At 36.1% G+C, this 26,552-nt stretch overlaps 1 protein-coding gene across 1 annotated transcript in view; it reads right to left on the bottom strand.

The window, feature by feature from the left end:
- Positions 1-26,552, bottom strand: part of LOC150098777 (protein OS-9-like) — a 210,522-nt gene that overhangs the window by 138,239 nt on the left and 45,731 nt on the right. Inside the window, exon 3 of the mRNA XM_090405721.1 lies at positions 7,310-7,373. Coding sequence (XP_090261847.1) covers positions 7,310-7,373 — 64 coding nt within the window. The remainder of the gene's footprint in view (positions 1-7,309; positions 7,374-26,552) is intronic.

The following is a 26,552-nucleotide window of genomic DNA, read 5'->3' as shown; positions in this document are numbered from 1 at the left end:
AAGAGGAAGAATGACTATGGAAGGATAACTTTAATGAGTGCAGATGAAGCTGTTGAATTAGAGTAACTGTTTTGCAAGGATATATCATCCAAGTGAAGATACTGTTATGACAGATGTGACAGGGACTAATGTGAGAACAGAGGGTTGAAGCACTGATGGTACTTATTATATTGCAGAATCTGAATGCAAATACAGCTGTGGAATTGGATAGGATATCGACTCACATTTTATGAAAATGTGCAGGGGAAATAGTGATGCCTTTGACCAGACTGTTTAAGTCTCAAGTCTGACAAAGTCCCAAGTAAGTGGAAGGAGAGCAAATAATTCCTGTGCATAAAGGAGGATCTGTGTCTGGTAGCAAATTATAGACCAATTAGTATCTCAGGAGTGGCGATAAAAGTACTGGTAAAGTTGGTCAGAAATATAATTCAGAAATAGGTGGATCAAGTTAGTAGATCACTAAGGCATGACCGACTCTATGAGGGGCAGCATTGCTTTGTGAAGGGTTAGTCATACCTTAGTAATTTACTAACTTTTTATAACAATGACAAATGAGTTGGATAAAGAGAATGGCTACACAATGATATTGCTGGGTTTTTCAAAGGCATTTGACAGGATACCAAATGAACTCTGTTATGCAAACTGTAACAAATGGGGATGGACAAGAAACTGGTGATAAGGATAAAAGGGTGGGATGGAGAGATAGCAAAAAGTTGTATTTGGAAGAGCAGAATCCATGATAAGTCTGGACTCAATGGAGGTGTCTCTGCAATAATAATGATGATTCTCTGGAGTCTCACTTTTGAAGAGATGTCTTAAAAATGTCTTTTTAAGATTCTAATTTTGTTTTCCATCTTACTACATGAAGGATTGTTTGAGTACTTGAGTGACTGGTCTCCTTTTTTCTGATCTAATCTTTCATCCCTGTCTGCACCCATACATCAGAACAATTCCAAATCAGTATTCCACATGTTTAGAACCAAAACAAGCAATCCTAAAATTAAGACGTGCAGTTACTTTGCACACATAAAAAAAAGTTACAGACTGAAATGGACACGTCTTAAAAGCTAATAATGCGAATCACCTTCAGTATGCTACATAAGATTGCATCACTAATCCCATATTAACATCCCTACACATTCTTCTCAAAAAAATCTAGATTATATAAAATTTGCTGTGCACACAGAATTAGATATATAGGTCAAGCAGACCAGGTGAAAGAAACAGAGCAATAGAAACATTAAAATAAAAAAAAGGTAGAAGTCAGGTTTAGCATTTATTTAGTGGAATTTATTTTTTAACTGTAGACTAAAATACACAAACATTATTCAAGAAAAAATGAAAGAGTTTGAGAACAGGAACCAAACTTTGGAGATTCAGTGGCAAGCCCCTGAAGAAAACACTGTTTAATTCAGCCAGAGAGACATGAGGTGAGGTTGTCTGTATAGATAGAAAAATCAGAACTCCATGGTGGACACAGGAAGTTAAAGAGGTAATGAAGGAAAAGAAGAAAGCATATCAAAAGTTCCTGGCAAATAAGTCAGCTTGTGCTCATGGAGAATACAGAGACAAATGTAAGAAAGCTAACCACTGTGTAAAACTAGCTAAACAAAAGTCATAGGAAGACTTTGGTAAGAACATAGAAAATAAATATCAAGGTGTCAAAATATTCTGGAGGCTGTTGAAAAAGCTCAGAAATGAAGGAAAGACTGCTGTAAAAGGAATTAGAGATAATAAAGGTGACATGAAAACTGGTGAAAAAGATATCCTTGAAGTATGGAGTAATTACTTTGAAAAATTGCTATATGAAACAAGCAGTGATGACAGCACAGTAGTAAAAATCTGTTGAGTGTTATTTAATCCGCTACTTATATGCAAATCAGGAATACATATCCATACTTGAAGTAGAAAAAGCCATCAAAAGCCTGAAATATGGAAAGGCAGCGAGAGTAGATGATATTCGACCAGAAAATGATCAAGTATGGAGATATAAAAGTCTTACAGTGACTGCACTGCATAGTTCAGAAGACCTGGACAAAGGGACGAATCCAGATGATTGGAGTAGAGCCCTCATAGTATCCATATATATAAAAAGGGAAATAAAAACTGAATGTGAGAATTACAGAGGTATTTCTCTACTGAATGTTCCCGGTAAGATTTATGCAAATATACTTGAGAAACAGTTGGGAAGAATTGTGGAAGAAAAGCTTGGTGAAGAACAAGCTGGATTCAGGCCAAACAGACGCTTTATGACAAACAGTTGAGAAATCATGGAAATATAACAAAGATCTGTATTTAAGTTTTTTAGATCAGGAAAAAGGCACATGACAAGGTGCCAAGAGAGAAGCTATTCAAAACACCACAGTTGTATGGTGTCAGTGGGGCATTATATTAAGCAATACTTAGTCTTTATTTGGGTTGTAAGTCAGCAGTGAGAATTGAAGGAAGTACAAGAAGATGGTTTAATGTTAAATCTGGTGTCAGACAAGGATGTACATTATCCCCTCTGTTATTCATTATCTATATGGATCACGTTATGAAGGAAAATGGTATTAAACATGATATCAAAATTGGAGATGTTAATGTCAGCTCTTTGATACTAAATAAATCTGCTATATGTCTGCAAGATTCGCTAATTAAATTGAATAACTGTTGTAAGAGATATGGTATGAAGATCAGCAATAACAAGACAAAGACAGTGAAAATAGGCAGAAGAATTGAAAATATCAACTGCATTGTGAATTGGAGAACCTATAGAACAAGTAAAATATTTCAACTTCAACTACTTAGGCATGATTTTTAGTGAAGATGGTAAATAAAATATGGAAATAGACAACAGAATGAACAAAGCTGGTTTGGTAGGAAGTCAACTGAATAAATTTATATGGAATAAAAGAGAAATTAGTCAAAACACTAAATTAGCTGTATACAAGACAGTGTTCAAACCAATTTTAACTTATAGATCTGAGAGCTTGGTCAGAAGTAAAACACTTGACTAAAGACTAGAGACTGCAGATATGAGAGTCCTGAGAAAGATTAGGGGGGCATGAACAGATGGCATCAATGGCAATATCATATTAAAAACGAAGATATTAGGAAAGAACTTGATATTGTCAGCAGAGCTAATCTCAGGTTAATATCAATCACTTAAAACTGAATGGGAGAGGAAAAATTAGCAAACCAAGTGTTCTCAGTCAGGTTGGCAGGAAAAAGATGCAGAGGAAGACCAAGATATAGTAAAAAGTGCCTTAGAAGATAGAAATATGAGATCTGATAATGTTGGTGTCTTGACAGGTAACAGACTGAGTTGGAGAAAAATTGTAGATAGGAAGTTAGTAATGATGTAAATTTTTCATGTAGTACTCTCATATCCTGTACAACCCTTGAGGGTACATGGCAGGAATTTGATGACGACGGTTAGGTGGCATTTAACGCATCAGTGGCACTGATGTGTGTTAAACAATGTAACCTGAAGAGAGAGTAATCTACCCATTTTATTTTAATCTGAATTATTCGACCTTTCATAACATAAGAAAAACCAACTATATTCAAATAGTTGAAATTGATTCAATGATGTAACTTGGGTCTAAAGCAGGAAGTGATCCTCCTCCTCTACATAATTTTCCTTTCTCTTCACCCTTTCAACTTTAGTCTGGTGACCAAAAAAGTGAAGACAACATTTTGAGCTCAAGCAAAGTTGAAAAGTTACATTGCAAATTTTGTCAAAATCAGTTGGACACTGCAACCAACTGAGAGAAATGACTGCAATGACAACCTCCCACAACTGTCTTCACTTTCTTCCCATTATGCTGAAATTCTTCATGTTGGAGGTTTAATGGATTATATACAGCACTCAGAAAGGATTAAAACAGAATTTAATAGAGGGTGCTCCACCTAGATAGGACTTTAAAGTCACCCACTTGGTTGGCTTTGTATTTTGTGGTATTTGTGTATATGTTACATTATTTTTTTTGGTAATCCCTGAAGATGTCTCAGTGACTGAGATGAAATATAGGAAGTATTAAATTCTGTTTTAATCCTTTCTGAGTGCTGTATACAATCCATTAAGCCTGCAATATGATGTTGTTAGATCTTGAATGAGGACTCAAGAAAAGAATCATTCATTTAAGATTTGACTAAAACACAATATTAAGTAAGAAAATACTTGTAGTGTTGACAAAGTAAGCATATTATATAAAAGAACATGTCACATTTTCTTTAGAAAATTAAAATTAGAAAAAATTGCATGTCTAAACATAACTATATTGTTTAAAGCTTTAATGTAAAATTGTGCTCTATACAAGAACATGTATCTAAGTGCTAACAAAAGTCCAAAGGTTACTTGCTGACCTCTGCCGATGAAGTAAACTCTGAGGCAGAGGCGTTCGTAGAATTCGAACGGAATCCACGTTCCACGAAAAGAGCACTCATTGAGGAGCAAAAATGTGACGCCACTTTGTAAGAGCAAATAGGAAGGCACCATGAATAAGATTCGAAGGCGGAAAGAGGGAACTATGAAGGAGGATAAAAGTGAATTCAGGCATGTTAGAACCTCTCTCGTTTTTTTTGCCTTCTTGTTGTCTGTTCCTGTGTTCTCGTGCGGATCAGCAATGCTGATGATCAGAAGGAAGCTTGACAACGACGAGCTGCAACCTTTCCCAGTTGCTGACTGACGCGAGTCAGACAAGCCTATACGAGAGATGACGGCAGTTTTCCAATTCGGGCCGTCGGTAAAGGTTTTACCGATGTGAGATAGCAAAGGATTCCCCTTTGATGGCGGTTGAGCTAAAGACAGCAAATCATGAGATGAGCGTGTGTCCAACAAAGAAAAATGCCCCATTTGTGACTAGCATGTGATTTCCGCGTGGTGGCAACCTACCATAACAGAAAGATATCCCCACGTTAAGGTGGTAAAGTACTAAAACCTTTTCTTTTACCTATGTAATAATTAGTTTTAGATGAAAGAAGGAAGAAGAATTTTGACTAGGAGGAAAGAGAACTTTATAGTGACCATGTGCAATGATTTATTGACTGTATTGAACTGGTAGTCTGAGAACTTATGATTGTGTGGTTCCTAATCTAATGTGAAGGAGTAAAATCACAGAAAATTTAGTTTAGAAGTTGACTTATGTTTTGTGTGGATTTAATTTACCCATGGAATGTGAACAGCATACTTGTCAGTTTGAACATTTCTTATTTGCTTAACTAGTGATTTAGTAATGATAAAAATGTGATTAGCCTTTGACATGTTAACTTAATTGTAATCTCTTTGACCACTTAATAAACATGTTTTATCTGAGTTTTATCTGAGCATGAGACTGATTTTATCACTCATAAAACCACGGACCTATGCATAAGGGGAATATAAAGGAAGTTAAGAGCAATTTAGGCCATGACTGTATGCTAAGATTACTTTAAGCTACTTAATTCTTTTGATAAGGTTAGGTAACACTTGACCTCTGGGAAGATTTCTTTGGACAAGAATTTTCTGTCCTAAAGCTCTGACTGGTGCAGCTAAAACAAACAAACATCATCAGAGCTTGAAAAGGATCCCAGAATAAATCTCTAAACAGATAGTTTAGAGATTTATTCTTAGTTGGCACAGGAAAGATAATAATAGTGAATTTATAGAAAACCAACGATGTAACAATGTCCTCACAGCACTTAAGCCTCAACACACGGATGCTGAAATTCCTAAGATATAAAACAATGTAAGGAATAACTAAATTCCAAATTTGGTCAACTAGTAAAAGAGAATGCAGAGGAAGTATCTTCCCCAACTCCCCCCCCCCCCATCTTAATCCCGTTAAGCCATATTTCTCAGCCCTTCAGCCAAGTAATAAACAAAATACAGTTGACTGTCATTATAGTAAACTCAAAGGGACCACAGGAATAGTTTGTTATAGTGGTTTTTTATAGTGAATTTCTTTTAGCATAGCATCATACTACAACTTTTCAGTAGTTTTTTTATAGCAAGTTTTTTTTTAAATTATTATAATGATGTTTGCGATAATGAATGCTACCAAATTTGGTTAAAATTAGATGCAAAAACGTCACTGTGCAAAGTGACGTTTTTGCACAGTGACGATGAGGAAAAGAAAAATTTAATTTTTAACATATGCTATTTTCAACAGCAGTTTCTTTTTTTTAAAAGCAGATTTAATATGCAATTACAGGCTGTCTTCTGTTGAATAAAGGACAGACTAATAATATTCAACTCAGACCTGGAGTTACAACAGATTGAGTTTTGGCTCTAACAATTTTGATAAGAGTAGTCAGTGACTCGCTATAGTACTTGGCTTAATGACAGTCACTGCTATGATTATCATTCTAAATTACTGACTATTAATGCTTGTTTGCACTGTATGTTTTCCATCATTTCTAGATGCAACAGAAATTACTATTTTTATTACCTTATATCTAAAACAACAGACCTCGTTGGCTGTTGCAACATTTCAAGTTTATCTATCAGCAGAATTTTCCTATGCTTTTTATATTAATCTTAGAAACTTGATATTGTGATAAGTTTTCAATCTTTGTAAATATTGTGACAGCAGATTTCATTATGCACAGTAAACTAGGTAGTATGTATTGCCTGCAAATCCATATTCATCTTTATGCCGCAGTAAAACAAGCAAACGAAAAGAAAACAGAGAGAACAAATAACAGCTGCTAGATTTATTTATTTTTTTGTTTACTGCATAGTAAGCATTACAACTGACAAGCATTTACTTCATCACCTAAACAAAGCAAATTGAAGTCTGCTCTGATGCAAGCTTATTATTGAATCATTTCAGAAGTTATGTCTTTTAGAGCTTGCTAAAATCAATATAGTTGGCCTTTCAAACTTTTGCTGTTAAAAAAAAAGTTACATTAAGATTAATTTAATACTTTTAATTTTCATTCATCCATCTAGGAAAGATGGAAAACACCATAGTGCAAACAAACATTAATAATCAAACATTAATGTGATAGTGATGTTACTTCTCAGAATTTCTACACAAATACAGAAAAATTATTTTCTTATAATTTTCTTTTCAAACAGGTGAGAAAATATCACTATTAGGAACACTAACTGTGATCATAACTTAAATTTTCTAAAAGAAACTTTAGTTATCTAAAAGAAAAATCTTATTTCACATACTGTTTAATAATAAAGCTATTACAGATTAAAAATATTTATTGAAAATTATATTTGGCAGCAACAAAGATGCACTTCTTGATCAAATAATTCCACATCTCATGTTATAACAGTACAGATAAAAAAACAAAAACTTAATGGCATAAGAGCAAATTTAAACACTTTTACCTTCAACATGATACTGTTTAATTGTATGACCGTAACAAAATTCATATGTCCACCAGTCTTTTGTCTACAAAACAGGAGAACCACATTAGAAAAACTATAAAAAAAGAAAAACAGCAAAACAAAATTTGTTAACTTATTATACATGCCCACCAAACAGCTAGACACCACTGTTTTCACTAATCCTGATTTTTTAATACTGTTAACTTTCCAATACCAGGAACTGTATATCATGAGAAATTTTATATATTTACAAAAATCATAGTTAACATTAGTGATCTTTTTAATTATTAATAATTGATATTTATAGCTCTTCATTAATTTGCTTTAGAAAATTCTGATAGAAGTTTCCTGGTACTATTATTTACCATATTTAAGTAGTAAACAGCAAATAAATAAATATATATATATACACACACGCATACACAAAATATGTTGGAATAAGTCATACTATCCTGTTTCAGAATGAAACATACTAATATGTACAGTATATTCATGCCATCACATGTGGACCACCATACTACTATATATACTCCCAGTCAATTGCACATGATCTGTAAACTGTCAATGGGTTGAACAAAAGAACCGACTTCAAGAAATGCTATCATAGGAACTACATTAATGGTCTATAGACATTTGTGACACCAGTAAAAGATGCATTACCCAAAATAAACTCTAGGCAATGTTATAGCTAGAAAAAATGTGTGAAGATTCCACTTAAACAGAAATGAAACTGAGGGCTCATGAAGCTAATATCAAGAGGCTAGGGTGCTTGGAAGTTAAGTATGAAAATTTTAGATCTCAGTAGAAACAACCTACCAGATGCTTAGAGTTTATAGGGATTTAACTTAGCCTGATGTGAAGAACACTGCAACTAGTCTACAGAGCTGGAAATCTGTTATGAAGGAATGAGTAACATTATCGCCTCTTTCTGACTGAAAGAGAAAGTGTAGCAGATGCCAGAGGTGTAGTAGAGGGGTTTTTGTTTCTCCTGATTGGACTCAGACCTTTCAATGAAAGGTCTGAGTCCAACCATTACAGGAAAGGAAGAAGAATGCCGATGGTTATGCAACTCTTCTGGATAACATCCAATAAAAGGTCTTTCAAGTTCATATTTGTGGCAGTGAAGCACAGTTTTTTTTTTCATTTGTTTTTTGTGCAAAGTGTCCAAGGCATGGTCAGCTGGACCTAACTGACCATATAGTTCTGATAGCAAATATATTTCTTGTGTTCTTCAAGACAAATGTTGACGAATGAATCCTCCCATTTGTTTATAATATGATAAGTTGCAAGGAACAGAGCAGGGAAGGAATTTGATCCTTAGGAAAGTGGATAAGTGAGATTTAAAAACAGTTCAGAGATTCTCAGGAAACTTATTGAAGCAAGTTCTTGTGTTGAATTTCTGAAGCATTTTTGCCAGTTTCGGGGGGAGAGAGAGCTGATGTATGGTAACGAAATAAAACCTCTTGGTGGAGAAGAATCTTCAAGAAACTGGCAAAAATGCTTCAGAAATTCAACATTAGAACTTGCTTCACTACGTTCCCTAAACTTCGCTCCATACTAAGTAGACCTGAAATGAAACATCTTCCTACTCAGTATCCAGGAGTCTATAAAATTTTGTGTGATTGTGGCAAGCCATATTACGGCCAAACTTCTAAATCCATTCTTTTATGCATGGAGGAACATCAAAGAGACATTTCTTACAACAGAACCAGACCAAGCGCTCTCTCTCTAGCCATGTTCTCTTCTCCGTCAATGCAGATGATGGCCACCAACACATCGTTGATTGGCAAAAAACCTGTAATATCCATGTGTGCTATGATGAACTGGAAAGAAGAATAATTGAATCTAAAGAAATATCACTTGATTCGTCTCATATTAATAACAGCCTTAGCTATAATATTTCTGATGCGCACATTGCCACTGTCCAATACTGGCACACTAATACCAGCTCACGCACATAATCAACTTCAGTTGGAACTCTAGCACACATTCCTTTTAAATGTACTTGTTTTATACTAGATCTGTTAATGTATTTTTTCATGTGTCTGTTATTTTTATTTTACTCTTTGCCAATGATACCTGAAGAAGTTGTATTTCAACGAAACTAGTTGTATCTTAACAATAAATTTGTCATTCTCGGTATAAAGTCATTTAATTTCCTTTATATACAGTTCTACCGAGTAAATAATGAACATTAATATATATATAAAATAGTCATTAGCTTCTATATATAAGAATCCCAGTTGTGATGTTACTTCACGCACAAACTTTGTTTGCTTACACTTGGATAAAGGATAAGAGATAAATTACACAAGGTAGCAAAAGAGAAGAGTGAGAGAGTTAAGATGGCGAGTCTGTTGCTGCAGTATGACAGTGAAGAGTATAGAAGGAGGGCCAAAATTGCTAATAACTTTGTGCGTGGATTATGCTGAGGAGGGGTGTGGAATTTGTGGATGTGTGGAGTGAGTTCGATGGATGAAAGGATTTACATAAGATGGATGGTTTACATCTGAATGGATTTGGTGTATGGAAACTTGAAAAGGTGTTGTTGAATGAAGTGGATGTGCAGAATCAGGGAAACTAGAGTTACTAAGGGGGGGGGGGAGTAGATATGAAGACTTTAGGGAGACAGTTGTGTGTATGAATGTGTGTAATATGCCCAAGCGAGTACAAAAGACCACGAATCAGAATGTGAGTTAGTATAAGGCATCAACATACGGATGGGACAAATGGGCTTCTGAAATTCATGTATACTAATGCCAGAAGAATTAGGAACAAGAAAGAAGAATTTTTGGCCTTGGTTGGCACTTTCAGGCCACAAGTTATTGGCATTAGTGAAACATGGCTGACAGAAGATGACACAGCTAGTGGGATTGAATGTGAGGGGTAATGTGTGTTCAGGAGTGACAGGGAGAATAAAATGGAGGGGAGTGTTATTGATGATAGCTGAAGAGCTGCAGCCAAGGAGAATAGAAGTTGAACTGCAGGATAGAGAAAAGAGCACGTTTGAGGCTATTTGGTGTGAGATTAAGACTAGCAGAACAAAATATACAGTTGGCTGCTATAGACCAGGTGATGGAATAAATGGTGGAGATAGTATGCATAAGCAAATAGAAGAAATGAGTGGAAGGAGGGTAATTATTATGGGAGATTTCAACTATGGTAATATTGATTGGAAGGAGGAGAGGACACATGGGAGAAAGGAATTGGATTTTATGTGGTTATTAAGGGATATTATGGAGAAAGAAATGAACATGGAGAGATGCTTCTGGAATTTGACACGGATAACAACCTGATGACTTGCAATACCAAATTCCAACAAAAAGACTGTCGTAAATGGATGTGGCGCTCCTTCGATGGCAAACACAGGAATATGATTGACCTGATATTAATAGACCAGAAATGGAGAACCTCAGTTCAACAGTGCAGGTCATTCCAAGGAGCTGATATTGATTCGGACCACAGCTTAGTGATTGCAAATATAAGACTAAAACTGAAACAGAAGTACAAAGGAAAGTTCCAGAAAGCTAGAGACATCTCAAAACTAAATGAAGACAGGCTAAGAACAGCATATCAGAACATATTGGAAACTAAGCTTAAGACCCCATGTGAAAAACAAAATATAAATACAAGAGCAGAACGACTGACTACAGTGCTAAAAAAAAAAAGCAGTAGAGGAAGTAATTCCTGAAAGAGAAAAGATAAACAAGAAATGGATAACTCAGGAAACTAAAATTGGTACAAGAGAAAAGAGAACTGAAACTTAAACGAGATAATTCAGAGGCAGCAGATGAGTTATACAATCAAAAATGCAATGAAGTACGGAAAGTAGCAAGATCTGATAAAGCCAAATGGTTGGAGGACCAGTGCAAAGACATTGAACAGTACTATGGAGAACACAAAACTAAAGAGGTTTACAAACTTATAAGAAATGTCAATAGGAAGTGGCAAACAAGATCAGTAGCAGTCAAAGATGAAAATGGTAAAGTAGAGATGGACAAGACAGAAATCATACACAGATGGACAAGATATTGCAGTGAACTATATAAAAATAAACTAAATGATGCTGCAACAGAAGTATTCAAAAAACTAAAAGCAATCTCTCCACCAGCAGAGATCTTTGAAAATGACATCTTGGAAGAGGAAGTGAATAAGGCTATAAAACATCTCAAGAATAACAAGAGTCCTGGAAATGACAACATAATAGGTGAGACGCTAAAATATGGGGGAGAATCAGTTGCAAAAGAAATACATAAGCTATGTAATGAAATATGGAGATCAGGGTATGCCCCCGAAGAGTGGAAAAAATCGGTCTTGGTTGTTCTTCATAAGAAAGGCAGTGCTTTAGAATGCACCAATTACAGAACTATTGCATTAATGAGTCATCTTGGCAAAGTGCTGATGAAAATACTAACAGAATGCCTGAAGGGGCATATGGAGGAACATCTTCTGGATGAGCAAGCCGGATTTCGAAAAGATCGAAGTACAGTGCAACAAACATTTGCACTAAGACTAACAGAAGAGAAAGCTGGACGAAAGAACAAAAAGATATATTGCTGTTTCGTGGACTTCCAAAAAGCATTTGATAATATTGACCAAAATATAACATGGGCTGTCTTGGAATCCTATGGTGTGGACAATAAATTGATCCGCCTGCTGAAAGATATAAACAGCCAAGCACAAGCAAAAATCAGAATAGCAGGAGAGACGGGAGATTGGTTTGCCACTAGTCAAGGCACAAGACAAGGGGACCCAATATCACCAATCATTTTTATCACACATCCAGGAAGAACACTAGATAAGATTAAAAAAGAAGGTGGAGGCATTTCAATAAATGGCATGAGAATAAAGTACCTCTGCTTTGCAGATGACATCGTCCTGATTGAAGAAGATGCAGCAAGGCTGGAACAGACATTGCAAACACTATACAGAGAAGGAAAAAGATATGGAATAAATGTCAACTTTGAAAACACTAAAACAATGATATTCGGAAAACAGGAGTTACTGAACAGAGTTACGATAGACAGATTTCAACTGGAAAATGTGGAACACTTCACATATCTTAGATGACACATGACTTGGACCCCAAAAAAGAGAGAAAAATTAGAATAGCCAGAGCAACAACTATTTTAAAAGCCATGGAAAAATATTGAAGAGCTGAGCTATAAAGATGCAAACTAAACTGCACATTGTAGAAACCTGCATCTTCAGCAGCATGCTCTATGGATGCGAGGACTGGGTACTCCTGAGAGAATTTGAAAGGAGGATATTGGCATTTCAGAGGAAGTGCTACAGAAAGATTTTGAGAATAAGCTGGATACAGAAAGTGAACAATGAGGAAATCTACAGACGAATACAACCAAAAGAAAACCTGATCCAGGAATGAATGATGAGAGAAAATTAAAAACGTTGCTGTTTGTAATGATTGAAAGAAAGAACAAAAGAGGAAGACCAAACAGAGAATGGGGCGATGACATCTTCAAATGGTGCGAAAACTCTATACACAAATTGAGTCATCTTGCACAAAACAGAATGCAATGGAAGAATCATATCAAGATGGCAGCAGACATCCATGGGCATTGGACCCATGGTTGTTGATGATGATGATTAAGGGATGACTATCTGTGACAGCATGTAATGGAAAATACTAGGGGTCAGAGAGTGCTTGACCTAGTAATTACATCTGAGAATTTGGCTGTAACGAATATGACCACGTTGCCACCAATTGGTGAGTGATCATAGGGTCTTGACTTGGAGGTGGCTAAAGGTGTGGAATTTACAATTAAGACATGGTACATGTGGAATTATTGGACTGGTAAGTATGACAAGCTTAGGAGTTTGATTGGTTCAGTGCCATGACATGTAAAACTGCAAGGGCTAGATGTTGATAGTGCATGGGAGGCAGCTAAGAAGTGTTTGCAGGAGGCAATGGCTGACTGTATACCAAGAGTCTGAATAACAAATCAAGTAGGATTTAAATGGCTGAATAACACCATTAAGCTTGAGCTGCAAAAAAAGAAACAACTGTGGAGGGAATTTAAGGAGAAAGGTGACTTGCAGGCACATGAATGGTATAAAGCCCAGGCCAGAAGGGTAACAAGTGTGGTAAGAAAAGCAAAAGCGGATTATGAAAGAACATTAGCCATGCAGGCTAAAGAGAATCCCAAATAATTTTTTTGATATGTTGCAAGTAAAAGAAAAAATGTATATGGCAGAATGATTTTAAAGAATGCTGATGGTAGGGAGTTAACCGAATCAGTTGATATAGTGGAATTACTGAGCGAGCACTTTTCAAAAGTATATCATCCAGGTGGTGACATTCCAGGAATGAATGAACCAATAGCTTATATGGGAATTGTGGTAAATGAAGTGGAGGTGAATAGTCTATTACAAAACCTCAATGTCAATACAGCTGTGGGATTGGATGGTATACCAGCTCGTGTTGTACATGAAGCTGCTAAAGAATTGTCAGTGCCCTTGACCATTTTGTTTGAGTCTCAAGTCTGGGTTAGTCCCAAGGGGGTGGAAAGAGGAGAAAATAGTTCCACTGCATAAAGGAAGTTCCAAGACTGCTGTTGTAAATTACCAACCGATCAGCATATCAGGAATCGTTGATCAAGGTCTTGGAGAAAATAGTCAAGAGAAAAATACAGGATCGGATAGATGAAAATGGGATCCTGTATGGGGGGGACAGCATAGTTTTGTGAAGGGTAGATCATGCCTCAGTAACTTGCTCACGTTTTATAACACAATGACGGCTGAACTGGATAAGGGTAATGGGTTTACAGTGATTCTACTGGACCTTGCTAAGGCCTTTGACAGGATATCACATGGAATTCTAATCAGTAAACTGCAGCATATGGGGATGGATATAGGGTTGGTGAGATGGATAGGAGGATGGTTGATGGAGAGATATCAGAGAGTGGTTTATTCAGGAGTAGAGTCCAAAAGACTGCCTGTGACCAGTGGTGTGCAGTAGGGTTCTGTACTTGGATCACTACTGTTCAATTTTTCATTAACGATATAGGAAAGGATCTGAGAGGAAGTGTTCATTTGTTTGCTGATGATGCAAAGTTGGGTAGAGCAATAGTGAGTGCACAGGATGTCAAAATTTTGCAGGATGATTTGGATAGTTTGGAGGACTGGGCTAAGGAGAATGGAGAAGTGTAAGGTTATGCATTTTGGGGTGAAAAGATTAACAGCAGTATATCACATTGGTGAAATCGTACTCCAGGAGATTGACGAGGCCAGGGATTTGGGAGTGTTGGTGGATAGGGAGTTGAAGTTTAGGAGTAAAATCGCAAAAGTGGCTAAATCAGCTCATCAAAACACTGGGTTGCTGAAAAATACTTTAACAAGCAGAGACAAACAAGTTATTGTTCCTCTGTATTGAGCCTTGATAAGACCCCATCTGGACTACTGTGCCCAGATATGGGTGCCAGGGTTTCTTCTTGATGGGGAGGAGGTGAAGAGGATCCAGAGACGAGTGACCAAGATGATAGCAGGTCTATAGAATGAATCTTATGAGAACAGGTTGAAGATTTGTGGGTTGCAGAAATTGGTTGATAGGCGGAAAAGGGGCGATATGATTGAGACATTCAAATTACTCAAGGGTTTCTATAAGATTAATTCAGAAGATATTTTTGAGAATAGGCCTGGTGGTGGAAGGACTAGGGGCCATACATGGAAGCTGGGCAAGAGTGTGTTTAGCAAGGGTGTTAGAGCTAGGTTTTTTACTTGGAGAGTGGTGAATGAGCGGAATAAGCTGCCAGAGTCTGTTGTGAGTGCCATGACTGTGAAAGAGTTCAAGGCGAGGTTTGATAGATACTGTGTGAATGTCGAATAGTTTTTCTTGACTATTCGACATTCACACAGTATGGTTTAGTGTTAGTGTAAGTATAGTGTTAGGGCCTCCCTCGATGAGTCTGTCGACTCCTTGGAGTTGCGCATAATAATAATAAAGGATGAAACAAAGAATATAATTTCTAGGTATCTTTAATTTGTAGTATAACCAATTGAAAATAACTTTCAATATCTATCTCTAATCCAGTATTTTAGTAATAAGTTACGACACCTTTTGACTACTTCTATATGGAAATATGACTTCTGCATTACTTCAACCTTGGTATCAGTTCTGGATCTGGCTCCCACTGATGAACCCAGTCTGGGTAGTGGCTATTGCCATAATGCATAGTATTATACATGTCCATAAGAATATGTAAGTTGCATTATGAGTTACTTAAGCAAGTTATGTGAAGTCATTAGTCTCTATATACAAGTAGCCATGTTGTGTGAAATTACTTAACATGCAAACTTTGCTTACGCTTGGATAAAAGATGAAACCGAGAATATAATTTCTTGGAATCTTTATTTTATTAAGGGATAATTACTTGAAACAGCATGCAAAGAAAGGGACCAGGGGAGAGTGCTGGATCTGGTAATAGCATCAGAAGACTATCTACAACTACAGTAGCAATTCTACCTCCAATCAGGGAAAAGTGACTATGCGGTCTTGTCCTGGGAGTCTACTCAACATGTGGAATTTTCAGTCAGGAAAGGGTTTATGTGGAACTACAAAGCTGGCTATTATGACAAACTTAGAAGGCAACTTGGATCAGTGCCATGATATAAGAAACTACATGGAATGAATCTTATTTGTGCATGGGAAGCGATCAAGGATTGTTTAAGCAAGGCAGTATCAGACTGCATAACCAGGGTCAGGAAGGTAAACTGAGCAGGGACTGAGACAAGTGACCAAGCTTGTGATAGTTCTGTGTAATTTCCCTATGAGGATAGACTGAAGGTCTTGTGGGCTGCAGAGTTTAGTTGACAGGAGAAAGAGGATTAGAAAGTTATATGTTATTACTAAAGGGATGCTATAAGATTGACAGAAGAAATTTTTCAATACATGGTGAGTGAGTAAGGAGAGAACAAGGGATCACACTTGGAGGTTGTCTAAGAGTGGAATGAATTGCCCTAACAGTGATAAGTTTAACGAGATGTATGATTGTTAATGAATAGAGTGGGTCTCTCGCAAGAGTCTTTTGACTCCATAGAGTACTCATATAAATAATAACAAAAGTCTGCAAGGGAAGGATGTTCACAGTGCATGGGGGATAGTCAAGGGTTTATCTAGAAGAAACAATATTACACTGCATACCCAAGTGTCGGGAGAGTAAATCAGGCAGGAGTTAGATGGATGTGTAGTATCATTAAGCACGAGCTACAAACAAAGAAAATGTTGTGGAGGGAATATAAGGAAAGATGACCAGCTAACTCATGAACAATACAAGGATCAGGCAAGATAGGTAACCAGCATGGTAAGGAAAGCTAAAGCAGATTATGGGAAGAAATTAGTGATAGGCATAAGAAAATCCCAAAGAGCTTTTTCTTTATGTGGCAAGCGGGAAAAAGAATGAGTATGGAAGGATAACTTTAATGAGTGCAGATGGCAGAGGTAACGGAGGCAGACGAAATTGTTGAGCTACTGAGTAATCATTTTGCAAGGGTATATCATCTAAGTGAATATATTGTTATGACAGAGGGGACAGAGACTGATCTGAGAACAGAGGTTAAAAAACTGGAGGTGCTTAGTATATTGCAGAATGTGAATGCAATTACAGCTGCAGGAATGGATGGGATATCAACTCACGTTTTACAAGAATGTGCAGGGGAACTAGTGATACCCATGACCAGGCTTTAAGTCTCAGCTCTGTCAAAGTCTCCAAAGAGTCAAAGGATGTAAAAATAATTCCTTTGCATAAAGGAGGGTCTAAGTCAGTGGTAATAGAATAATAGGTCAATTAGTATCACGGGAGTGGTGGTAAAAGTACTGGAAAAGTTGGTCAAAAAGAGAATACAAGAATGGTTGAATAAGAATATGATACTATATTAGGAGCAACACAGCATTGTGAAGAGTTGTCATGCCTTAGCTATCTAACTTTTTATAACAGGGTGACAGCTGAGTTGGATAAAGGGAATGGCTACACAATGATACTGCTAGATTTGCAAAGTTGTTTGACAGAATACCACACGGAACTCTATTGCATAAACAGCAACAAATGGACATGGATATGAATCTTGTGATATAGATAAAAGGGTGGCCAATGGACAGATACCAAAAAGTAGTATATAGAGGAGCAGAATCCAGGAGAGACAGGTGATCAGTGCGCTGCAGGGCTTTATACTTGACTCATTGCTGCTGTTTAATTTGTATACATAAATGATATAGGAAACAATTTGAAAGGAGACATTCAATTACTTGTTGATGATACAAGGTTGGATAGAGTAATAGTTAAAGTAATAGTTGTAGAGAGCATGCAGAATGATTTAAAAAGTATGAGAAAATCATAATGGATGTCAATTTAATATGGAAAAGTGTGAAGTAATGCATTTTGGGATACAAAAATTACAAGCTGTGTACCACAGTGAGGGAACTGTATGCCAGGAAACTGATGAAGTGAAGGATTTGGGGATAGTAGTAGATAGAGAGAGTTGAAGTTTAGAGGACATATTGCTAAAGCAGCCAGGGTAGCTCATAGGATTACTTGGTTACTGAAGGACATACACTAACAAACAAAGATAAGAGAGTTATCATTCCTCTTTATAAAGCTTTGATACAACCACATCTGGATTACTGTGCTCAGGTCTGGTCAAAACTGGATTTCTTGGGGATGAGTAAGTGGGAGAGGATCCAGGTGTGTGGTCTATGTAATACTCCTCCCTATGAGGACAAATGTGTGGATGGATTGCAAAGGTTGGTTGATAGGTGATAAAAAGGGGCAAGGAAATATGATAAAAAAACATTTACGTTACTTAAATGTTTACTTAAAAGGCTTTTATAAGATTGTTTCAGCACTTGTCTGGAGAGGGCAGAACAAGAGGTCATACCATGGTTAGATGGGATATGAGGACTAGATTTTTCACTTGGAGAGAGGTGAATAAAATGAATGGAATGCCTGAGTCGGCTACGAGTGCTTTGCCTGTTAATGGTTTCAAGTAGAGGTATGATGGATACTGTTGATAGTTTGGGAATTTCACAAGCTCTCTCTCAACACAATTTTAAATCAAGTAGAGGTGAGAACTTTATCTGAATTCACTGCACTTTTTTTAAAAAAATTTTTTGAGCATTGAATGATGATTTCTCTCATTGGCTACTGCTCTTTGGGCTCCACTTCCATCTTCAAAGAAAGTACAGCATTTTCATATAATCAAATTGATTGCTGAGAACAGAAAAACTTTAAAATCTTCTCAAATAACTATTTCTTTCACATATTGCATTTTATCAAGCAATTCAAGATTTTTACATCACTTTTAAGTGAACAGAAGCAAAAAATAATTGTCAATTTGTAGACACTAAAAAGTAGTTCGAGTTACACCTTGGTGCTGAGACAAATGCAGAGTCCATTGGAAGATCTAGTGAGATTTTTTTAATCTTTTTGTAACCTGCCACAGTAAAGGATTCCCTTTTTTTTTTTTTTATTGCTTTTACCAACAAGTACATTGCAAATCCAATAAAACAACTGTATCAAGCAATTCTGATGGCAAAGATGTATACAGACTAAGCTCAAAAGTCACGTTTTATGGCAGACAGAAATTTGATAGAAAATGCCCTTTCTATTCCTAGTGGTTTACAAGTTGGTTAGGCAAACATAGCAATCTTTACATTTTAATTTTATACCACACCATTAGAATAGTAAAAGAGGAAGACACAACATGTTACCTTGAGTCCATTTCCTCAAAGGTTGCTGCTTACACCATACCAAAACGTTATTCTAGTTTTTAAACTTGAATCAATTTCAACTGTATTAAATTTAATGGATCAGATGTAGAAATATTAGATTTCATCAATAAAATGTTAATATTTCTCTAGTGTTACACTAGAGAAATTTATTAACAATGAACTATAAGTTCTTAGGAAAGGAATGAAGTTTGCTGTCACTTTGAAGTACATTCCATTTTCTGACTTAACCATGAAAGAAGCATCCATGATCTTCTTGCCAAAAAACCAATGCTCAAATTTGAAGTTGTGCAAGAGTCTTAGAATATAAAGAGTAACCTTCCAACGTTAATTTAACAAAAGGGGAAATTTTAGCTATACACAGATTAGCCTATAACAGAAACATTATCACTAACATAAAGGTAATGCAACTGTTATCATGGATTCTTCCAAATATCATGAAAAAATCATTTGTTATGTGACAGAACTACTGTCTATAATGCTGCTTTCTTCTGTTCCTACCAAATCGCAAGCAAAAAAAAAAAAAAAGAATAATCTTTTAGATAATTAGCAATAATAGGTGATAATTAAAGTGTTACTAAACTCTTTTTTCAAGGCAGATCACCCAGAATGTATGGAATGCAAAAATGTCAGTCAGCTGCATTAGTCTTCCAATTACAAAACTGCAAAATTATTATCAAATTTAACCAACATCATCATTATCATCAAATTCCTGCCATGTACCCTCAAGGGGTGTACAGGATATGATAGTACTACATGAAAAATTTACATCATTACTAACTTCCTATCTACAATTTTCCTCCAAATCAGTCTGTTACTTGTCAAGACTCCAACATTATCAGATCTTATATTTCTATCGTCTAAGGACTTTGTACCGTATCAATCCACTTATATCTTGGTCTTCCTCTGGGTCGTTTTCCTGCCAACCTGGAAGAGAACACTTGTTTTGCTAATCTTTCCTCGCCCATTCTGTTTAAGTGAACATTCCACCTGAGATTAGCTCTGCTAATGCATTCCTGGATGTTGACAATGTCAAGTTCTTTCCTAATATCCTCATTTTTAATATGATACTGCCATTGATGCCATCTATTCACACCTATAATCTTTCTCAGGACTCTAATATCTGCGGTCTCTAGTCTTTGGTCAAGTGTTTTACTTCTGACCCAGCTCTCAGATCCACAAGTTAAAACTGGTTTGAACAGTCTTGTATATATACAGCTAATTTAGTGTTCCGACTAATTTCTTTCTTATTCCATATGAATTTATTCAATTGACTTCCCACCATACTAGCTTTGCTGATTCTGTTGTCTGTTTCTATATTTAATTTACCATCTTCGGTAAAAATCGTGCTTAATTAGTTGAAATGTTTTACTTGTTCCATAGGTTCTCCATTCACAATACAGTTGACATTTTCAATGATTCTGCCTATTTTCATTGTCTTTGTCTTTTTATTGCTGACCTTCATACCATATCTACTACAACAGTTATTCAATTTAGTCAGAGAATCTTGCAGACTTGTAGCGGATTTATTTAGAAGTATAACATCGTCCACATAAAGCAAAGAGCTGACATTAACATCTCCAATTTTGATATCATGTTTAATACCACTTTCCTTCATAATGTGATCATTATAGATAATGAATAACAGAGGGGATAATGTACATACTTGTCTCATACCAGATTTAACATTAAACCATCTTCCTGTACTTCCTTCAATTCTAACTGCTGACTTACAAATCAAAGAAAGACTAAGTATTGCTTGATATAATGCCCCGTTGACACCATATAACTGTAGCGTTTTGAATAGCTTCTCTCTTGGCACCTTGTCATATGCCTTTTCCAAATCGACAAAACTTAAATACAGATCTTTGTTATATTCCCATGATTTCTCCACTATTTGTCGTAAAGTGAAGATCTGATCCTGACAGCCTCTATTTGACCTGAAATCAGCTTGTTCTTCACCAAGCTTTTCTTCCACAATTCTTCTCAACTGTTCCAGGTAAGATATATACTTGCATATATCTTACCAGGAACACTCAGTAGGGATATACCTCTGTAATTCTCACATTCAGTTTCATTTCCCTTTTTATATATGGGTACTATGAAAGCTCTACTCCAATCGTCAGTAATTTGTCCCTCTGTCCAGGCTTTCTGAACTATGCAGTGCAGCCACTGTAAGACTTTTATACCACCATACTTCAGCATTTCTGGTCGAATATCATCTACTCCTGCTGCCTTTCCACATTTCAAGCCTTTGATGGCTTTTTCTACTTCAAGTATGGATATGTATTCCTGACTGCATGCCTGGTCAGTGTTTGTTTTTTTTTTTATCACTGTGCTGTCATCACTGCTTGTTTCATTTAGCAAATTTTCAAAATAATTACTCTAAATTTAAAGGATATCTTTTTCTCCCATTTTCATGTCACCTTTATCATCTCTAACTCCTTTTACAGCACTCTTTCCTCCATTCCTAAGCTTCTTCAACAACCTCCAGAATATTTTACCACCTTCTTGATATTTATTTTCTATGTTCATGCCAAAGTCCTCCCATGACTTTTGTTTAGCTAGTTTTACACACTGTTTAGCTTTCTTACATTTGTCTCTGTATTCTCTAAGAGCACAAGCTAACTTATTTACCAGGAACTTTTGATATGCTTTCTTCTTTTCCTTCACTGCCTCTTTAACTTCCTGTGTCCACCATGGAGTTCTAATTTTTCTATCCTTGCAGACAACTTCACCACATGCCTCTCTAGCTGAATCAATCAAGGTTTTCTTCAAGGCTTGTCACTGAATCTCCAAGGTTTGGTTCCTGTTCTCGAACTCTTTCATTTTTACCTTCAATAATCTTTGTGTATTTTAGTCTACAGTTCACATCTGACAGCTGCTCAACTTTTATTTGCTTTAAAACTTTCTTACATGTCATTCTTTTCAATATGAAATTCAATTTTATCCTGCTCAAGGCTAAATAGTGATCGCTTCCAATTTCAAATCCTCTGTACACTCTGGTGTCCTGCACCAGGGAGAAAACATCACTATCAACAATAACATAGTCAATGAGACTTTTCTTATTCCTTGCCTCTTCTCTCCATGTGAATTTGTGCACATTTTTATGTTGGAACATGGTGTTAGTAATAACCAGTCCATGTCCTGAGCAGAAATCCAACAGATATTTGCCATTATTATTAGCTTTGCTCTTTTCTCCAAATTTTCCCAAAATATTTTTGTATGTCTCACAATCATTTCCTACTCTGCTATTTAGATCCCCAACGAGGACCAACTTTTCCTTTTTCATTGTGTCTGTTGCTTTTTCTAAAGCCTCAAAAAATTCCTCCACTTCTACCTTAGACAAGAACTTAGTTTTGGAATCTAGGTAGGTGGTAGTGGGGAGGAAGGGGGGGGAAGCAATATAAATAAAAATGAATGAAAGTGGTCTCAGTTTGTTATATACAGTAATATCTCAGGTTATGTAAGCAATGTGTTCTTTGAGAATGTTGTGAAACTATCAAGAAAAGAAAAAGAGTTACATAATAAGAAATAATTCTGACGTAAACATAATAAAAATATAAAGTAAATTTATATTGTAATTTATTATTATTATATGAGAACCTCCATGGAGACCAAAGACTAACTAAGAAAAACCCAAACTATCCACACAATCTGCCATACTTCCCCTTGAACCTAAAAATTGGCTATGCCAGGTGGCATATTGCGAGTTGAGTAGTCATTAGGACTACTGAAAGATATGCAATTTTTTCATATTTTAGTTGATAATACTAGGTTAACTTATTGTAGTTTTTGTTTTAAACAGGTGTGTGATTGAGAGATTATTTAGTTTGTAAGTAAACTTTATTTTTTTTCTGTTTAAATACGATATTGTAGGTATGGTGGCAATGCATGGCAATACAACGGCAGCAAAGACCATGTTGCCTGGTGATTTGGATTTGCATGATTTTGTGCAGTGCAGTGTGAGATGTATTCATCATGAAAATTAAAGTATATAAGGAAGGAAACTGAAATTGGAGAGCAAGTGTATATGTATTAATAAACGTTTCAAAAGTGAGCACCAGTTAGGTGACAAGAACAAAGCAGATGTTAGCAGAGAGGACAGCAAATGTTGGAATTAATGCTGAATGTGTGGTGGTGAAAATACAGGAGAATAAAATGGACATAAAGAAATAGCATGCTTGAATATCATCCTTCACAAGAAAAAGCTCGAAATCGAAAAGTTGCAGAAGTGGCAAGAGATTAGGAGAGCTGAGAAGAGAAAGAAGCAGGTGGTCCAAAGTAAGAACTGACACCATGTGAACAAACAAGAAAAACAAGTTATATGGAGACTCAATGATCAGGGAAGTACTTAATAAAAGTGTAATAAAATCATGTTTCTCTGGTGCTAAAATTAATGATATTAGTCATGCCATGCAAAAAGGTAAGGCAAATAGTCTGTATGCAAAAAGGTAAGGCAAAAGAAGTAATTGTCTTGGTTTGCACTAATGACCTGAGATGTGAGAAGTATTCTATGAGGGAAGACATAAAGGAGTTGTTAGAGCAAAAATGAAGAATGAGAAGGTGAAGATTATAAGCCTCCTGCCATGCTATGATAGAGGAGGACATTGATAGCTAATGAAATGAAAATGCAGAAAGAAATTGATGTAGGATTTGTGGGTCTGTGGTCTGTGTTTGAGGGAAAGAAGGATCTGTATAATGCTGATGGACTGCATCTAAATGGTTTTGGTGTTAGGTGTCTAAAGACAGCTTTGTTCACTAAGCATGCTGAAGAGCAAATTCAGGAAAACTTAAACAATTAGGGTAGAAGCAGTTGTGTGTGTGTGTGAAGGCAAGTGAGTGTGAGAATGACAAAGTGCAGAACCTAGTCTCTCAAGCAAAAATATTGAATAGGGTAGTCAATTCAGGAATATTCAGTTTGATAGTAATGAAGTTTCTATATGCTAATGCCAGAAGTATCAGATACAAGAGGGAGGAGTTTTTGGCATTGGTTAGTGCAACCTTGCCAAAAGTTATAGGGCATAAATAAAGAATAGCATGTTGCTGTTGGTTAGTCAAGTCTCACTATATGAGACTTGGCTAACAGCAGATGATATAGTTACAGGATAGTATGTGAAGGGTTTAGTATTTTCAGGGAAGATAAAGAAGATAAGATGGGGAGGGGTATTGATGACAGCAGATGAATTGCAGCCAAAAAGAATAGCAGATAGGCAGGAGGGTGGCTGTTCATTTGAAGCAGTTTGGTGTGAGATCAAAGCCAGTAAGACAAAACACAGTTGATTATTGCTATAGGCCTGGGGGATTCGGAAGACATGCAATGGAAAATTAGTACAATGAGTAGAGGTCCAGTGATTATTATTATGGAGAGATATAGACTGGAAGGAAGAAAGATCACATGGCAGGAAGGAAATAAACTTCATACACCTACTAAGAGATAATTACATGAGGCAGTATGTGATGGAAGGGAAGAGGGGTGTGAGAATATTGAACCTGGTCATAGGATTGGAAAAACTATCTGTAACCAAGGTGACTCATTGCCTTAAAAAAAATGACCATTCGATATTGACTTGGGAGATTGTAAAACATGAAGAATATTCTGTCAAGAAAGGGTATATGTGGAACTAAAAGGCTTAGGAGGGAGCTTGAATCTGTACCAGGACATAAAACCCTGCAAGGAAAGGATGTTAATAGTGCATGGGAGATAGTTATGGTGAATCTAGAGATCAGTCATGCCTTAGTAATTTACTAACTTTTTATAATACAGTTACATCTAAGTTGGATAAAGGAAATGGCTATATGATGATTCTGCTGGATTTTACAAAGGCATTTGACAGAATACCACATAGAACCCTGTTATGCACATCAGAACAAACAGGAATGGATATGATACTGGTTATGTGGATAAGAGGGTGGCTGCTGAGGGTGAATATCAAACAGTGGTATATGGAGGAGCAGAATCCAGATAAAAGAAGGTGACCAGTGGTGTGCTGCATGCAAGGCTCATTACTGTCTAATTTGTACATAAATGATATAGGAAATAACTTGAAAAGAAATATTCAGTTGTTCACTAATGATGCAAAATTAAATAGAGTAATAGTTATTCAAGGCAATGTAGAGAGTTTTCAAGACAATTTAAATAGGCTGTCAGTATAGTTAGAAGACAATGGGTATCAGTTTAATGTGGAGAAATGTAAAGTTATGTATTTTGGGATAAATAAATTGCAAGCTTGTACTACATGATGGAACTGTACTAGAGGAAATAGATGAAGCTAAAGGTTTCGAGGTAGTGGTAGACAGAGTTAAAGTTTAGAGAACATATTGCTAAGGTTGCTCATAAAGTTACTTGGCTATTGAAGAACAAAGTAGAGATAAGGAGGTTATTCCACTTTATAAGAACTTGATACATCTGATCTTCTGGATTTCTTGGAGAATAAGAAAGCAGTGGAGAAGATTCAGAGGAGAGCAACCAAGATAGTCTGTGGAATGATGTTCCTTATGAGGATAGATTAAGGAGTGTGGATTGCAGAAGTTGATTGATAGGAGAAAAAGGGGGAATAGTGATATGAAAGTTATGAAACTTTAATAGCAGAAAGAAGTAAAAAGAGTAAACAAGAAAAAAGAAAGAAAGACAGTAAATTAAACTTACACCAGACATTCAACTGATTAGTTTTCACTGTGTTTAACATGAAGATTTCAGAGTTTTGATATTAATGAAGGCATCTGACATCAAGACAACACATGCAGGATCATTTCTCCCTCTGAACTTCTTAATATAAGTTTGCATCCTTCATTAACCTTGAAATTTTTGAACGCATAGAAACAATACTTGCATTTCCATATCAAAATAGTTTCATTTAAAGTAAACACTTTTCTGCATTCACAATTTTGAATATTAACTAAAGTACTGAACATGCTTGTGAAATTTTACCAACTTCTTCCCATCAGTTTTACAATGCAGAAGCCATGATGGTTTTTAAATTTGTTTTAGTCTCAGGATCATGTTATAAAGACATTTTTGAGCATTTTTTTAATCACTGGAGTAAAAATGGAAAGCTTTATTTTGATATTCAACTCATGAAGCTAGAATCCTTTCCATTTTTTCTGTAATTACTGCTAGAATAAAAATAAGCTACTTTAGTACATACAGCACTTCTGTGTGATTATTCCCCCCCCCCCCCAGTTTTTGATTTGAAAATAGCAGATCTTTAGCAGTGATGCCAGGATGAGGATACAAATGAATATTCCTCAACAAATTGATGAAGTTGCAAGTGCCGTCTTTGAACACGGATTGAATAACGCACAAGGATCCAGTAGTGTTCAGGCAACATCAAGGCAAATGGGATGTCATACTCAACCGTGTGGAAATTCCTACATCAAATGCAGAGGTTTTTCCTCTACCTGATCTCCCATACTCAAGCTTTGCTTCATGGTGATGCAGAAATTCGACTGCAGTTTGCCCTGATACATTCTTAGCTTGAATGGAGATTGATGATACATGGC

The sequence above is a fragment of the Typopeltis vanoorti genome, chromosome 15 (assembly GCF_054136105.1).
Source record: "Typopeltis vanoorti isolate ZY-2024b chromosome 15, IOZ_Tvanoo_1.0, whole genome shotgun sequence".
NCBI lineage: Eukaryota > Metazoa > Arthropoda > Arachnida > Uropygi > Thelyphonidae > Typopeltis > Typopeltis vanoorti.
The sequence above is the reverse complement of the archived record's forward strand: the minus strand, read 5'-3'. Positions and strand labels throughout refer to the sequence as shown.